Here is a 17,648-nt window from a genome sequence, read left to right as displayed (position 1 = left end):
TAAATAGTTTAAACCAACACATGAATATTAAAAAAGGAAACAAATGAACATCAAAAATATTTAATTTAGCACTCTAAAATACATATATACAGTATTATAAGGAGCAGAACTCAATATCTTCCTATTAATCTCAGAGACTGTACACTTTTCCTTGCATTCGGATGAGCTTTTATTAGTGGTTAAATTTTCGCTATCGTTTTGTAGACTTCGTGTTGCTCTACTGTAGTATTGCTTCGTTAAATGTCACTTTGCTTAGCTTGTATGGTGTCATAGATATGACATGATGTTAAATGAACACGTAAAGGCAAGACAACGCGTTAAACTCAGAGGGAACGATTAGTACACGGAACCATCAGAAGTGCGCGTGTATCCTGCGTCCCTCTTCAGACAGACATCCGGTCGAAGGATACTAACCTCTATCTACTTAAAATCCCCCACAAAACACATTCACTGAATAATAACATCAGCATAATACGAAACACATCCCATGGAAAGACCTCACGCGCCACTGAAAGTCTGCCAACGTAATTGTTGAATGTGCACGAGCATCGCGCGAGACTGAACCACTTGGTAAACAAAGTTCGTGGATTGTATGAAATAAAAAAGTTAAATCTCGTCTTACCTGCTGATCCTCCCGCAATGATCTGATGAGTCGCTTCTCTCAGCAAACTTTGCTTTTTAGATGTCATTTTTTGTTTGATTCTGGGCCTGTGTTGAGGAAAACAAACTGTCATAGCCGCGCTGTCCCAGCTGTCATTTCATGTGTTTACGTTATTAGTGACTGTCTCGAGTAAATACATAGTGTATCCAACGTTAAAATCATAAAGTCATTGTGTTCATTTGGCCATAAGCTGTGTAATAAAGTGTGGTATGGTGATTAAACCTTACGTTTTTTGTTGGAATTTGAGTTAAGATTGTTTATTGTAGAAGTTCCTCGAGCTGTTGTGACACGCGGCGTCTTGGCGCGATCAGAAATGAACAGGTCTGTTTGTGAGCGCGCGCTGAGGCAGTAAATGTGTGCAGGTTAATTTTAACTCGGAGCCAAATTCAGCTTACAGAGTCCACTGGGCAGAGGGCGAATAGCCTACTTGAATAAAATCAATAATGATAAAAAAAATCTATATAATAGTAATGATATTCCATATTAACTGTAGATTTAATTGTATTTGTCCATGGGTCAGAGGAACAATGACACTTTTTACGTTTCTTTTTTCCACTCAGGTGGCGTTCATCACTCACGTTTCAAAAACCAAAGCGTTCAAACCGTTTTTTTTTTTACAATTGTTTTTTATTTTTGCTTTGTTTTAACTTAACTAACTTTGTTTTAATTGTGTATAATTTAATAATCGTTCTTTACATGAAAATGTGTTGATGTTTATGTTTTGGTTTGCAAAATTTAGCGTCCTTTAGCATAAATGCTAACTTACAGGACATTCAAAGACAAAGAGGGGTTAAATGTCAAGTATGTAATTTGGTGTAACTTTATTTATATAGCAAACAAAAATATAGTTAGGCATATTTAGTATAAAAATCCCCAAGTGACAAATTAAAAGACTTTAGAGAGTTTTAAAAACATGTACCTTAATACCTAATTGTCATTTTTAATTTGTAGGCTATACTTTGTCAGCAATTTGTTATTATTTTTTTAACAATTTAAAATATAATTTAGCTTATTATCGCTTATTATTTTATGTATTTTAATTAGTGCAGGCTATAACCTACACTGTTCTATGGTCAAGGCTCTAGGGCTGTTTACAAATCGCATACAAAATAAAAGTTTGTATTTACATATTCCACTTGTAATTGATCCCCTTAACTGTCACCACACTTTTTATATATAATTTGACACCAAAATATGACATTTCTTCTTTGACCCTTATAAATATTACTCTTGGGTGTCTAAATATACTGATTTAAAATGTACCTCAAGCATAAACATAATAAATTACACTGTAAGCTGTTCAAAATGTATACTTTCAAAAAAGTCTTTACAGTAAATGTCTCGTCATTTCCAAAAATGTATTCCAGAATTAATTGAAATTATACTTAATGGTTACAAATTAATGTAGCTATAAAGTGTGGCTTTAGAAGTATTGAGGTACAAGGTTTTTTACTGGCGTCAGTGGTTTACCTTTAACACCCATTAACTTCTGTATCGCACAAAGATTCTGATTGTAGATCTATATCTAATGCAAATAAAAATATAAAACATTGAATAAATACAAGTCACACAATACATTGAGAAAAATAACTTTCAAGCACACTAAATCTATAGTAGCCTACCAAGTAAATCAGATATGTCACTTCAGACACTAAAAATACACAGAGCTTAAAATAGTTTACTTGACGTCTCATAAACTAAAAGCTGTCATTTAAAATGTGAAGAAAAAAACATAAAAATACATCCTTGAGAAAGTCTGGGATTCCTCCAAACCATGTAGTGAACCACAGATTTTTTGTATTTTTTTTATTATTCCTGCAAAAGGCAACAATGAAATGCAGGCTTTCCCTAATTCAGTGTTACAACTAACTTGGAGAGAGAGAGAGAGTCTGGCTGAGTAATGAGCATATTACTGTATTAACATACACGTTTTCCCCGTTTAATTCTCAAATGTGAATTTATAGCAGTCTATTGGCAGGGAAATGCCATTAGCACTTTGACCTGCCTGGAGTGAAGGAGCAGAGCAAACTCCACCCCGTCTATAAAGCTACACGGTGGCCAGCAAATCCGTGAACTCGCAATTATTAATCATTAATTCTGCAATTTAAGAACAAGTAACATCTAAGCAAACCGTTCTGTGAATGTGTCTGGGATTGCTAAGGGCACACAAATCCTGAAAAATTACTTCTTTGTAATATTATTAAATAGAAAATGTTTCCTACATATGGTTGAAGGCAAAATGATTAGCAATTTTGTATTCTTTTTCAAATATTTCTCAAGTGCGGTTTATTAACAGCTTTTTTCAACACGTTTAAACATAATAGTTTAACTCATTTCTAATGACACATTTCTTGCCGTGATGATAGTACATAATATTTGACTAGTCATTTAGCAAGATACTAGTATTCAGCTTAAAGTGCAATTGAAAGGCTTAACTAGGTTAGATATGCAAGTCATTAGACAACAGTTCTGTGGAAAAACTAAATTCTTAAAGGAACTAATAATGTTGACCATAAAAATTATATAAAAAAGAAAATATATTTCCTAGCTCTGTTAAACATCACTTGGGAAAATTTTGAAAAACAACAACAATTTCACAGTAGGGCTGTTTTGTAACTACACTCACCAGCCACTTTATTAGGTACATTTATTAGTACCAGGTTGGACCCCTTTTGCCTACAGAACTGCCTTAATCCTTTGTGGCATAGATTTAGCAAGGTACTGGAAATATTCCTCAGAGATTTTGGTCCATATTGACATGATGTCACTCAGTTGCTGCAGATTTGTCAGCTGAATATCCATGATGCGAATCTCCTGTCACATTCACCACATCCTAAAGGTGCTCTATTGGACTGAGATCTGGTCACTGTGGAGGCCATTTGAGTACAGCGAGCTCATTATCATGTTCAAGAAACTAGTCTGAGATTATTAGCTCTGACAAAGAGCGTTATCCTGCTGGAAGTAGCCATCAGAAGCCTCAGTTTCCTCTTCTTGGCTGACAGGACTGCCACTCGGTGTGGTCTTTTGCTGCTGTAGCCTATCTGACTCAAGCTTCGTCGTGTTGTGAGTTCAGAGATGCTCTTCTGCATACCTCGGTTGTAACGAGTGGTTATTTGAGTTACTGTTGTCTTTCTATCAGCTCTAACCAGCCTGGCCATTCTCCTCTGGCATAACCATGGCATTTGCACCCACAGAACTGCCGATCACTAGATATTTTCTCTTTTTCAGATCATTCTCTGTAAACCCTAGAGATGGTTATGCATGAAAATCTCAGTAGATCAGCAGTTTCTGAAATACTCAGACCAGCCTGTCTGGCACCAAAAACCATGCCACGTTCAAAGTCACTACAGTAAATCACCTTTCTCCCCCATTCTGATGCTCGGTTTGAACTGCAGCAGATCGTCTTGATGTCTACATGCCTGAATGGATTGAGTTGCTGCCATGTGATTGGCTGATTAGAAATTTGCGTTAACCAGCAGTTGGACAGGTGTACCTAATAAAGTGGCCGGTAAGTAAAAAAGGAGAATTGTGAAATAAAATGTAGGGTTACAGAATAGAGGAAACCGCAACACAATTTACTTTTTTATTTGCAACAATCTAGCATATAAAATTTCAAGCTCTCACAGCCTCATCTCTGAATGTCTGTTCTATACCACATTTTTTGGCATTGGATTTTAACACCATTTTAGCCACTCTAAACACTTTAAGGTTTCTAGGAAAGATTTAAGTGAGACTAAAGAAAACAAGTTGGTTAGACTAAAATCAACATTGGAAAAAATATAGAATAAATATGCTAAATACAGAGATAGTGGTTTGATTCAGAATAGTTCAAGTCACATTTCATGCTTTCTTAATCAGCCGTATTAAAGGCATTAACCTGCTTTGTCTATTATCTGTTTCGATAACAATTTTCTTGTAAAAACTAGTTAAAGGAACAGTTCACCTAAAAATGTAACTGTCATCATTTACTCACCCTCCACTTTTTCCAAACCTGACTAACTTTCTTTATAATGAACACAAAGGAAGATATACTAAAGAAAGCTGGTAACCATTGAACTTCGTTGTATTTTTTTCTACTATGGGAGTGAATAGTTACCGGTTTCCAACATTTTTCAGAATATCTTCTTTTGTGCTCAACAGAATAAAGAAACTCTTAAAGGTCCCGCGAAGTGCTATGAAATGTGCATTTTTATTCAATGTAAGACCTACTCTCAACCGAAACACGAAAATAGGGTGGTACATATAGTAGCTCCTCCCTTTTAAAAAAAAAACAGCCTGTAGTGTTTTGTTATAGCACAGCTCTGCCAGTGAGAGTGAAATAGCTCAAGCACATTAAATATGAAGTATCTTGAAGGGGCGGGGCATGTCAGATACTGTACTAGAGAGCATTTGATAGGTTATGATGTGATCATTATGATTGATCCAATTGGGAAGAAGTGGCAAACTACAAGCTTTACATGTTGATATCAGTTTTATATCTTCTAAATGCGAATTTTATCACTGTTTTGGGGCACACAAGTTTATAGATATCCGAAAAATGAATAATACTGATACTAATATGTAAAAATTAATTTCATTGGACCTTTAAAATGTTGGAATCATTTTACACTGTAAAAAATGCTGGGTTCCACACAATCACCTTGTGTTAGGACAACATGAAGGAATTAAGTTAACTTATTAGTTTTTACAAATGGAAGTGGATTGAACATAAAACAATTAAGTTGTCTCAGAAAAACTTGTTGTTTCTGCACATTTTAAGCAAGTAGTTTGAACAAACTGCACACACCATTTTTTGAAAGTGTGGGTAAATAATGAGTACATAATTTTTTTGGTGATCTATCCCTTTATCACTTGCGTTTATGGATAAGTTTTACAATAACAAAAAAAACATTGGTATGCAATAATATTCACTGAATGGTTAGCATGCTTAAAACCTATATTTTTTAAATCTTATTGCTAAAAACTGCATACAGACGTCATAATAAGATCAGAATATAATCATGACTATTCTCAAGCTGCAAACGTGGCGAAAACATATGATCCTGCAAATATTAACGTCATCTTGAGAAGTGTGTTGTGTGTGCATCGATTTCTTTTTTTGCTTCTTTACACAATGATCAAGATTATAGCTAGTATAAAGACATATAAAATGTGTATACTTTTCTACTGTACAACCTAGAATTATTCACTACATTTGTGAAAATGAACAGTTTGGCTCAGATGAAGCATTATGTTGGGTAGTACTATGGTAAGTGCCACGTAACATATGAGAAAGTAAAGCTTTAGCCCAAATCCTCTAACTTCACACATAGTGCTGAAGATTTATCATGTTACTTCTTGACTGGAAAGATAAGTTGTCATCAAGAACACAGTACTACTGTTAGTTTTGTACCTTTGTATAATAATTAACTATACTGTACCATCATTTATGTTACCGATGATTATTTGAATGTTTCTACATGTCCTGGTGATGTGTAAAATTCAAACGATAGATAGTAGCAGTAAAGGAATGGTTCACCACACAATGAAAATCATTATTTTGCTCACTTTTATGTCATTTCAAACCTAATTTGTTCACCTTCGAAAGGCAAATAGAAGATATTTTAATGAAATCTTGGAGATTTAGTTTCTTCCTTTGAACGTTTATTTACACTAAACTCTTGATGCTCATAAACATTAACAAGAAAAAGTAAATTTAATTAAACAATATAATCCAAGTCCTCTGAAAGGATACACACTTACTTTATAAGATGAAGAGGTTTAATGTAGGATTTTATTCATATATGGGAACAAGAATCCACTTAGAAGTTCTGTTTCTGTCCATCTACAATTTATCAGGGTTCTTGCTTACCATCAAACCTCTTCCACCATCAAATTTAAAGCACTTTCCATGTACGTTTTTAAACTTTTCCATCACTTTACTAGTGTAGCAAATGACATACTTACTTAATCACATTACATCAGTTACTATTTGTTGGATTACTATACTATACTGTACTATAGAAGACTATAAGGAAAGTTTTTGATGGCATGTTTGCCTCAAGCCCAACACAGAATTACAGTCATTTACCCTAAAATGTCATTTACTTTCATCTTAAATGTGTTATATTTCATCCTAATCGTGTATTTGTTTTAATGTTATGATTTGTTCACTCATGAAGTGGTAATCTCAATGCATTTTGCATTGACTCCAGAGTTTCCATTTTATGCAAAAGCAAAACTTTTTTTTAAGTTATTTACTATTACCTATTTAGTGGCTAATTATGAATTTACAATTACATTTTCAAACACCTTTTCTAAAATGTAAGCACTTTTCAGACAGGAAACCACAATGTTCAAGCATTTCCAGCACACGCATGAACCCTGATTTGTTTTATAGTTACTTTATGTGTTTGAAAAAAAATATTAAAATATCATTTTTGTTTTGTTCTGCAAAACTGGAGACATTTCTAATTCTCTAATCTAAATTTAGGGGACAATGATCATTTAGAGCTTAACATGACAATTGGTTAAAATATGTTTACATTCATTTTAGACACAATAAAAAAAACACAATATCAACGTTTTAACTTTATAATAACATAATTTTTGAAGTCAAATAACAGAAGAGTCAAGAAATTCATGTTGTCAGAGCTTAGCAGAATAAAACAAGATTTAAAATGAACATTTTACTCAAACACATAGCTTATAACTATAGAAACTGCAATCTCTTCGTTTTTTCCATAGCTGAGTGCTGTATATATTAAAAACTACTCTGTCTCTTCAGCAGATTGGATTCAGCCATCTGTAAACTTCCGGTGAAAGGTTTACGTGACTAATTTCAATTTTATAAGGTTCTGTTTACAGCATTGATGTTGTAATGTAATTAAAGTACATTCAGTTAAACAGACTTAAGCATTCATTTAGTTGTTCAAAGTGTAAAATGACGAAAGACCGCTTAAGTGCAAGCTCGCACAGAAACTTCATTGAAAATACTTGAGCCACACAGCAACACTTGAGTAAAATAAATGTTCATATTTTAAAGACATGCCGCGGGACAATGGAATTTAATGCAGTGCTTCTTGTCCGGTCTGAGACCCACTTTATTTCGTATATCTATCAGGCTGTGGAAATCAGTGATTTTTAAAGACAGCAGTTTAAACGTGGTGATTTTGTATTGGAAAGACATTTCACCGGAAGCGCATAGGCTGGCTGACTGAAAATTAAAGGCTGTGTGCATATACACTATTTATAAAAGTTTATTTTATAGATTTTTTCATGAAAGTTCATCAGCATGAGATATTTGGGTAAGATATTCAATGGAGGTGACTGAGATTTGATATAAAAATATCTTCATTTGTGTTCTGAAGACGAACAAAAGTCTGAAATTGGAAACGACGCAAGGGTGTGAGCTCTTGACGACGGAATTTCAGTTTGGAGTGAACTAACCCTTTAACTAATGTACCGTCAAACACTAAAAATATTTTGAGTAAAAACAAAGTAAACTAAACAATATCAAACAACGACAAGGATAAATCAAAATCACGTTCAACAGAAATGAAAAAATCAAACCGTGTCTTAAACTGGAGCATCTAGATGAAAAACTCCTTAAAATGGCCGCCAACCTTTTCTGCGTCCAAGAATAAAAAAATATATTACAAAATTCTCTTGGAACTGATTTGAGTTGGTGTGTGATCTTCTCAGGGTGGGTTTCCATTTATAAACCCCCTTTATTTTTTGTTTTTTTCATTTGGACCCTGAACTGTGTGCAAGTTGACCGTTTTGGACAATAAATAACTTTTCGTTGCAGTTTTACGGTTAAGACCTTTAAACACAAAGTCTGAATCATATCCCAAACTTAAATGCTTTAAATTATTCCCCAAATGTGTTTTATTTGTGTTTGCAAACCACGTGATGAGTTGCTGATGTGTCCAGACACCTGTTTTTTTTTTTTTTAAAGGAGAGTTGGGCCTTTGGTAGTGTATGTCATTGAAGGGAAGTGTCGGCTGTCTATGTCCCACAGCTTTTTGTCTCCTTGAGGCCCGAGCGTTGAATTTTGAGTCTGGTTACTGGCTCCTGGTAAGCTGGAGGTCCAGTAGTTAATATAACTAGCCACGAGGAGAGTCAGTTCCAGGATCTACAGCATTGAAAGGGAGAGAGACAATCAGTACTACAATTGGGTATTGATTCATATGTCTCAATTTAATTTGACTCTGATTTATTTTTTGAAGTCAGTTGAAGTCAGAAATTTTTGCCCACCTGTCATGTATTTTTTTCTTTTTCAAATATTTCCCAAATTATGTTTAACAGAACAAGGATATTTTCACAGTATGATAATATTTTTTTCTTCTGGAGAAAGTCTTATTTGTTTTATTTCGACTAGAATAAACGCATTTAAAGGTCAAAATTATTAGCCCCGTTATGCAATTTTTTTTCCCGACTGTCTAAACCATCATTATACCCAGTTAACCTAGTTAAGCCTTTAAATGTCACTTTAAGCTGAATACTAGTGTCCTGAAAATATCTAGTCAAATATTATTTACTGTCATCATGGCAAAGATAAAATAAATCCGTTATTAGCAATTTTAAAGTTATTAAAACTATTGTGTTTTGAAAGGTGTTAAAAAAACTTATTTCCGTTAAACAGAAATTGGGGGAAATATATAAGAGAGCTAATGATTCAGAAGGGCTAACAATTCTGACTTCAATTTTTTTCCCTTTTTTGATATTTATTTTAAAGGCTGCTTTAAAATAATATACTTGTACATATACATTAGATTAGTCAGTACCAAAGCCAAAACTGGAACTAATGTAACATAAAAACTTACTATAACAAATATCTGTCAATTAACAGTGTCCGTATTTTGTGATTCACATGTTTTTCTGTATATTTAAAGGTTGTGAATTGCATCAAGGGACGTTGATCTCTGCTTTGCGCACTGTTGAGAATTCAAATCTACAGCTTAACAAAGTGACTTCAATTGACATTTTAGTGTTTTAAAATAATATAGTGTATAAGAAATAACAAATAGAGAAATAAGTCTGTAAAATAAAAGAAAATGTACCAGAAAATAAAAACATGAATCACAAAAAGCAGAAAACTGTTCATTTATGGATTTTTTTTACAGTGCAGTACAAAAATTAGTACACCTAAATTAATATGTTGGGCGAACATAAAATCAAAAACGTAAAAAAATTTCCGTTTGACATTTCTTATTTTACAATATCTCAGTTAAATTAAGTATTTTTTTTTAAATACTTAGTTTAATTAATTTAATTAGTTTAATTAATACTTACTTAAGTTTAATTAAGTTAAGTATTATCTTCCTATTCATAAAGATGTTCGGTAACCAAACTCTTATTTTAATTAATATAACTGTTTAATAAAACAGTTTTGTTTAAATTAATCAAACATTGTTGCCTATATTCACAAAGAAATGGATCAAAACATTCATTTTCAAAAGGTGTACTCATTCATGCTGAGCACTGCACATGCATATATACATACATATTATTATATTTAATTTAGAAAAGGTCTTTCACAAATTACACACACAGTTAAAGGCAAAATGACTAGCTCTCCTGTCAAGTTTTTATTCCTTTTCTTTCAGTAAATTTTCCCATTATATTTTTCTTCTAGAGAAAGTTTTCTTTCTTTTAGTCTGGCTAAAATAAAAGCATCGTTTACACATTTTAAAGCGATTTTTAATGGAATATTATTAGCCTTTAAACAGCACTTTAAGCTTAAAATCAGTATCTCATAAAAATAGTAAAATATTATTTACTATCATCATGGCAAAGACACAATAAATTAGCTTTTAGAAATTAATTGTTAAAAGTATTCCTCTGTTAAACAGCTCTATTTAAAAAAGATTTCAAATCTCACACAATGGCTTATAATTTTGACTTTAGAAATGCTGAAATCTTGGCATCATTAGCACTTGCCGTATAAGTGAAAACCTGTTTTGACCATCGGATGCCGTTTAGGTTTCAGAGGGGGTTGTAGAAGTTTACCTCGCCTTTTAAGCTGTTTTAAAGGTCTGATTTCACCCCACACACTATGATCAGATTTCCAAGATATTTAATAAAAGGTAATGCTAAAAGCAGCGTGTGTATCACAATTCTGTCTAGAACACTGGCCACATTTGGAAATGCTGTTAGACTCTGTTTTACCTTTTGTAACATAGCATGTCTTACCTTTGGTTTAGCCATTGCAAATAAAAGTTTATCCACAGTCTTTTTGCCCAAAGCCTGGTCTTTAATCTGGCTAACCACCAGCATGAAATCCTCCTTGCAGCCTCCGAACGTAATCACTGACTGGTATGGATATGTGACCAGTGGGTGCTAAAGAAAAGCAGAGCACACACAATTGAGAAGATTACAGGCTTTTGCTAAAGTGTACCGAAACAAGTGTACTTAAAAACTTAACATTTTAAGGCAACCAACTTCAGGACATGTTTGAGCTTACTCAACTTAAATCGAGCAAGTGCGGTACTCAGGTTGAAAGATGAGTCAACTCAAAAATGTACTAAAGCTGGTTGCCTTAAAATTTTAAGTTGAGTCAACTTTTTTTACAGTGTTGTCAGAGAATCTTGAAAAAATCTTTTTTACTAAAGAAACTACATTTTAATATGCCCAATTAACAATAAATATTTTTAAGTTATTTAAAAAATGTATTCTTTTAAAACTTTCTAATCATCAATGAATACTGAGATATGTATCATAATTCCACAAAAAAAAAAAAAACAAAGCTGCACAAAAAGAAACACAATGTAAATAAATTGTAATCATGTTTCACAATATTAAAGTTTTTACTTTTTGAACATCATAGGCACATTAAAATAAACAAAGGTGTCGATGATATATTAATTGACTAGAAGTGACAATACAAATGTTGATGAATGAATATTGTAAAATAAATATTTTTAAAACTTTGTGTCAGAGAATCCTGAAAAATATGTGTGGCTGAAGAAACTAATACTTTTATTCATCAACATGGCACATTAAATTTCTTATGAGTGACAATACATTTTTTAAATTAAATATATAAATATATTTATTTAACATTTCATTCGTCATTGAATCCTGAGAAAATGTACCATTGTTTCAACACACAAAAAAAAAACTTTAAGCTGCACAAAAGGAAACATGATGTAAAAATATATTCAAAAATAAATAGTTACTCTAAATTGTAATAATGTTTCACAATATTAAAGTTTTTACTGTTATTTATTTTCCAGAGGAATCTGATCATTTGTCTGTTAGCTGATCAGAATAGTGAACTGGTGGAGATGTTAAACCACACAAAAAAAAAGACAGAAAAAGAAGGAGGGAAAAAAAGAGAGAAACTGACAGAGTTTGCCATGAGCACCGTTTATTCTTTCTGAAAATGACTAGACGTCTCCAAGTGAGAATACAGCCAACTGGGCAAGATATTAAAACAAGAGTTTCTGGAAATTTCCTGGTCAATAAACAGTTTAAACTGGCACACCTGCCAATTATGTGTCAGACAACTTCTATACTGACGATATTAAAGCAGAGGATAGAGAGTGGGTGGAAATGTTCCAATCCAAAAGAGGGCACTAAAGGTCTGAAAATAAGAGCACTTAAAACAGAGGAGCAACAGGATGTGCACTACAAGATAAAAAACGTGTGCACAGTCTAACTAAACTACAGTGCCTATAGAAAATCATCATAGCCCTTTAAAATAATTACTTTATTTGTCATATAGCCGAAAAATCAAATCACATTCCAAATAACATTTGCAGCCTTTGAAATGTTTTTGTAGCCTTCTCCTAATCTGTGCCTTTCTACAACTTTATCCCGAAGGTCTTTTGAAAGCAGGGTGTAATATGAGTAAAGGTATAGATTTTAAGTGAAGTTTATTTATAAACTAATTTCGAGAGGATCCCGTGCTTATGATTGCTAGCGGCTGGATCCGCATTATCCAATTCTCAATGCACCAATCAGACGACTCCTAAGCTACTACAAATACCCACCGCTATCTTCATTTTGAAGAATCCCCCCATCCACTCATACTCCTTCTTCTTCCTAGATGGGTGACACGGTGGTCCAGTGCTTAGCACTGTTGCCTCACAGCAAGAATGTCTCTGGTTCCAGGCTTTACCAAACCAGCAGACATTTCTGTGCGGAGTTTGCATTTCTCCCCGTGCTCACATGGATTTCCCCCAGGTTTCCCGGTTTCCTCCCACCGTCCAAAAAACATTCAACATAAGTTAATTGACTAATCCGAACCGGCACTATAGACATACTTCTAGTAAATGGTTATCTCTCAAGAGCAATCACTGGCTGTTCATTGGTTATTACAGCAGGGGAGTGCTCGAGATCTACCTGAGCTCAAACTCCCCTCTCGCCTTGCAATGGGAGGGAGCCCCGGGCTTGAGGATCTTATGAGCTCAGGGCTCTCTCCCGGGACAGCATGCCAAACAAGCTTATAATCAATCATCAGCTAAGTGTGAACTCTTGAACAGGGTATGATAATTTTCTATAGGCAGTGTAGGAGGATGAATGTCAGGTTATGTGACATAATAGATCAAAGAAGTTTTATAAAATGGTAATAGAATTCTTATAAGTATCAATGATGTTATATAATAACGAATTATAATTTAGCATAATTTTATAATATTAATCAAATCATGTTGTGTTTTAACCTAAATAATGACTAAATGTATACTGTGTGTAGTTTTTCTGTAATTGGTAAAATATCGGGGACTGTAAGGGTCTGTATGTGTTCATATATGTTGCATTTATTTATTTATTTTATATAATTGCAGACTTTACAGTAGGCTATTTCGTCATTGATCTCCAGTTATAATCAATTCATGTTTATAGAAAAGTTAGTAATAAACATGTATACAGAAGTATTTATGTGTGTAAAGCATCTGTTTTGTGAGAAGTGCTTCTCATATGATATGTGAACGACCCGTACAGCTTTACTGTAGACATTTTCTCTTTACTGTAGAAAATGACGTTGACTGAAACTTTCTGTCAAACACCACGCCCGCCAAAAGAGTACCATTGGTATCGTTTTAGCATTGGAAACGCAAGCCTGATAAAGGTGACCCTGTACCGACCCGTACCGTACCAGTCAGTGGAAACGAGCCATTACTAATACATTTATTACGATATTTTAACATCTTTGATAATAAGTTAGTTCATGTTTACTCACTGTGCATTAACTAATGTTAACTTTGAATTTGAATCATCCATTAGTGAATGTTGAACTGTGATTAATAAATGTTTTACAAGACTATTCATACTTAGCTAATGTTAGTAAATACATTAACTAATGGACCATTATTCTTAAGTGTTACCATGCTTCTCAAAAGTAACATAAAAGACCATGCTTTTAATCAAAATTATTGCAAGCGCCTACAACAAAAGTTAACCGACGAAATAAAAGGTTGCAAAATCTACCCATTTAGTTGACAGTTTGATTTGTGGTGCTGCACACTTGACTTCTAATCTTCCATTATAAGAGCATTACTGTAAGCATGTTTTTGATTTGTTTTTACAACCCGAGGGAGTCTAAATGATTTTCCGAGGTAATCAACAGCACACTTAAGGGCTTAAGCTGTAAATGGCCCGTAATATTCTTTAATGCAGTCTTGCTTTCTGAAAGTGTAAGCGTCGTCAAACACTCACCATGGTGTAGTCGAGGACACTCAGGCCGTCCTCATTGACCGCCAGCCACACTTGAGTTAGGTCCAGTGAAGAGGGAGGCAGCGGCTGCGTTTAAGGAAACATTGAGTCACGTTTAAGAGCACTTTTCTCAAATGTACAGTTAAAGTCAGAATTATTAGCCCCCTGAATTATTACCCCCCTCTGTATATATTATTACTCAATTTCTGTTTAATAGAACACATTTCTAAACATGGAAGTTTTAATAACTCATATCTAATAACTGATTTCTTTAATCTTTGCCATGATGGCAGTACATAATATTTTACTAGATATTTTTCAAGATATTAGTATTCAGCTTAAAGTGACATTTAAAGGCATTACTAGGTTAATTAGGCAAGATAGGGTAATTAGGCAAATTGTTGTATAATGATGGCTTGTTCTGTAGACAATGGCCCAATCCCAATTCTACCCCTTAGCCCCTCCCTTTACCCCTTGTTTTGCGCGTCCCTGTAAAGGGGTAGGGGTGTCCCAATTCTCTTTAGTTTGAAGGCGTAGGGCTAAGGGAAAGGGGTGAATAGCCCTTCGAACAAAGATTTTTGCAGGACCACACTCGAAACCAAGGGGTAAGAACTTTTCCCAGAATACACCAGCCACAACAGCAGGATCGCAGCACCCAGAAGTAAGGAGATCCACAAATTTGTATTTTTTTTTGTCATTTTTATGAATTTTTACAACAAACAAGCATATGTTTTAATATTTTCATAACCGCGTTTGTGTTTTACCGTCATGCTTTTTAAAAAAAACGCAAAAAAAAAAAACACTAAATTTTGCGATCTATAATCCATAATCAAAACTCCAGTATAGCAGTCCCACAACATTCTGACACTCGAATACCCTGTCAAAAAAGTCTAGTGGCTGGGAATGAGCTTTTTACAGTCTCCGCTATAATGTTATTGTTGTTTTTGTGTGTTTACATAGATGAATATGGCCACTGTGTAAAGGCACAGTAAAGTTACAATCTTATTGCTACATTAGATCGTTAAGATAACATAATATATGCCTTCAGTGATTTCATGAAGATAAATACCAAAAAATACCGCAACTAGAATGACTACAGCAGTCGTGATCGTCTGATCTGATATGAAGCAAGAGATCGCGATGACATATGATGATGTGTGCAGGTGCTGTAGTGCTGTCCCAATTCTTAAGGGTAAATTTTAAAGCCCTTCCCCTTCACCCTTGGTTTTAAGGGCCAAGGGGAAGGGGTAGGGGTACAAAAATAGAATTGGGATTGGGCCAATATTGCTTTGGGGGGTAATAATATTGCCTTAAAAAGGTCTTTAAAAAACTAAAAACTGCTTTTATTTCAGCCGAAATAAAACAAATAAGACTTTTTTCCAGAAGAAAAAATATTGTAGGAAATACTGTGAAAATTTCCTTGCTCTGTTAAACATCATTTGGGAAATATTTAAAAAAAAAAAATAATAATAATCACAGGAGCTAATAGTTATATATAATAATTATAATTATTTCAACTGTATATATTTAGGACCTAAAGCCATCAATGATGACTATATATTCATGGCACATATACAATAGTTCAATTTTCTCTTGCAAACAATATCATTTCAAGATGTTCAAAATACATTAACAATACATGTAAATATCGGTAACATTTTATAATAACTGCACATTATTAATAATTAAGCATTAGCACATAGTTTATTCATCAATTGTTTAGCATTAACTGTAAATTAATGGACATTAGTAAGCAGTTTATACATACAGCTACAAATGTGCTTAATGTGGTGGTGGATGAGGAGATTCCCCCCAAAAATGTTTAAACCGCTTTGAGTGTCTAGAAAAGCGCTATATGATTGTAAGGAATTATTATCATAATTAATGATTGTAGTTTCATATTTTGTTAATAATCTATTTTTTCATTACTAATTACTTAATTACTTATTATTTACTTACTACTCAAGTAAATATTTATACATCTCATTTTCAGGCATATATTGTACTCTAATAATACTAAGAGAATGCAACACTTAACACAAATTCCTACTTTTATGTGAGCTCATCTAAAATGATGACAACTGTATTTATGCTCTGTACCAAGCGGCAACCTCCCGCTCTCCCTCGGGAAGCCAATACGGAAGTCACTAAAACTGCAATTCATCGACTCGCCTTGGGGGGCAAGCTCCAGGAAGTCCAGGCCATTTCTGACTGCAATGGGAAATTGGCCATTTTTACAGCTGATAAAAACATGCTTACAGCCTGTGTGTTAACCTTCATGACAACTGTGAGGGGGGTGAATTTTTTTTTATAACTCATCCGTTTCGTTTTATTAAGTTATATTAAGTCTGCATAATTAAGGGCGTGGCCACTTGAGTGACAGCTAGGTCTCGCGGCTCGCTGTCTCATCACCTGAGCTGATTACGGCTAATTAGCCGATAAACTCGGCATATACATCGCATTTTTGTGTTGGTTAATGTTACTTTACACAGTCAATTGCCTTTTGGGATTATTTCCTACAATTATCAGATGATATAGGATGCTGTGTGCACTTAATTGTGCTCACAAACCATTCACGTGGCCTCCGTTTCCCTGGTGAGTAAAGTTATATACTTGTATACCATCTCTATAAATGTGTGTGTTTTATTTAAGATCATTTATCATTTATAATGTTCTTTAGAGCTGTAATGCCCTCCAGAATCTGACAGATTGATTAGCTGTAGGCTATAAAATAGTCATATGAAGCGTTGTCATACAGTTTTATGCCTGGATTTCATCAACAGTCTTGCATTTACTAACACAGACTATAATTGAAGTGTTTGGACGTATATCGGGTTTTCCTCCTGTTGAAAAATGTCATAAGAACACTGCTTAGTGGCTCAATGTATTACAGCAGTGTTTTTAAATGTCTAAACACTTTACTGATATACTGTACAACCAAGCACATGTGGTCAGAACACAAACGAGTCGCAGGTAATAAAGTATAAAGCGTTTCTCCCAAAGTAAGCTCTGTCTAAACCAGGTCCAAGCAAAGTGCCAGCACGTGTCTGTAGCTCCGCTCACTCTCCGCCTCTTTGCCCTTGTTTGGTATCCCGCCGTGGGTGCGATGACGCGCAAACAAAATGGCGACGGTTGGCCGCGCCTACTTTTAGCTTCATTTGCGCTCTTCAGAAACCTATGGGTGACGTCATGGATGCTACGTCCATATATTTTACAGTCTATGCTCTGTACACAAAATGACACAAAAATGAAACAGTTCAACTGTATCAAATGAAAAATAAATTGTGGCGATCTTACAAAAATAAAACCATGCTGAAAAACGGAATTGTCAAAATACAACATTAAA

General features: G+C 34.1%; 2 protein-coding genes across 2 annotated transcripts in view; both read right to left on the bottom strand.

The window, feature by feature from the left end:
• Window positions 1-997, bottom strand: part of slc25a21 (solute carrier family 25 member 21) — a 197,881-nt gene extending 196,884 nt beyond the window's left edge. Inside the window, exons 1-2 of the mRNA XM_056476979.1 lie at window positions 889-997; window positions 623-708 (exon numbers count right to left, since the gene is read on the bottom strand). Coding sequence (XP_056332954.1) covers window positions 623-689 — 67 coding nt within the window. The 5' untranslated portion in view covers window positions 690-708; window positions 889-997. The remainder of the gene's footprint in view (window positions 1-622; window positions 709-888) is intronic.
• A 3,233-nt stretch (window positions 998-4,230) lies between these two features.
• plekhh1 (pleckstrin homology domain containing, family H (with MyTH4 domain) member 1) overlaps window positions 4,231-17,648 on the bottom strand; it is a 97,384-nt gene continuing 83,966 nt past the window's right edge. The window contains 3 exon segments of the mRNA XM_056476462.1: window positions 4,231-8,777; window positions 10,838-10,984; window positions 14,306-14,389. Of these exon segments, the coding sequence (XP_056332437.1) occupies window positions 8,595-8,777; window positions 10,838-10,984; window positions 14,306-14,389 (414 nt within the window). The 3' untranslated portion in view covers window positions 4,231-8,594.

This window comes from Danio aesculapii, chromosome 17, assembly GCF_903798145.1.
Source record: "Danio aesculapii chromosome 17, fDanAes4.1, whole genome shotgun sequence".
NCBI classification, from domain to species: domain Eukaryota; kingdom Metazoa; phylum Chordata; class Actinopteri; order Cypriniformes; family Danionidae; genus Danio; species Danio aesculapii.
Note: the sequence above shows the minus strand (reverse complement) of the source record. Positions and strands in the feature narration are given on the sequence as shown.